The sequence below is a fragment of the Buceros rhinoceros genome, unplaced genomic scaffold (assembly GCF_000710305.1).
Source record: "Buceros rhinoceros silvestris isolate BGI_N320 unplaced genomic scaffold, ASM71030v1 scaffold16613, whole genome shotgun sequence".
Taxonomy (NCBI): domain Eukaryota; kingdom Metazoa; phylum Chordata; class Aves; order Bucerotiformes; family Bucerotidae; genus Buceros; species Buceros rhinoceros.
In genome coordinates, this window is record NW_010401963.1 from 21,626 (window position 1) to 22,110 (window position 485).

The 485-nt window shown below is 54.4% G+C and overlaps 1 protein-coding gene across 1 annotated transcript in view; it reads left to right on the plus strand.

The window, feature by feature from the left end:
* The window catches only part of ACAD11 (acyl-CoA dehydrogenase family, member 11), a gene marked incomplete at its 5' end in the record, with an annotated part of 21,044 nt that overhangs the window by 20,374 nt on the left and 185 nt on the right, over positions 1-485 (plus strand). Inside the window, 2 exons of the mRNA XM_010132482.1 lie at positions 21-126; positions 395-426. Coding sequence (XP_010130784.1) covers positions 21-126; positions 395-426 — 138 coding nt within the window. The remainder of the gene's footprint in view (positions 1-20; positions 127-394; positions 427-485) is intronic.

The window sequence follows — 485 nt, forward strand, 5'->3', positions numbered from 1 at the left end:
CGGTGCTAACGGCGTGTTAGCCATGACCAAAGTGGTCGTCCCTCGAGCCGTGCTGAAGGTGATTGACTGTGCCATCCAAGTGTGTGGAGGAGCTGGCGTGTCCCAGGATTTCCCTTTGGCTTCTCTGTGAGTAAAGGGGTCACCGCAGGTAGTCCAAAATAACAGGTCACATGCCTCGAAGTATAAAAACTAAAAGCAATTGCTTTTATGATTTAATTCCAAGGCAACTGCAGTGCTTGGCCCTTAAAACAAACAAACAAAAAACGCCTAAACACACCCAGGAAACCACCAAGCAAAAACTGCTGGTGCTGGCCCTAACGCTGTTGTTCTCAGCAGTGTCAAGGAGCTGCTGGTTCAGCTGACGTGGGCCCCTCACAGTGCTCTTCCCCGCCAGGTTTGCCTACACCCGGACCCTGCGGCTGGCTGACGGCCCTGATGAAGTTCACCCCTCCACCATCGCACGGTGGGAGCCGCAGGGCCAGGGC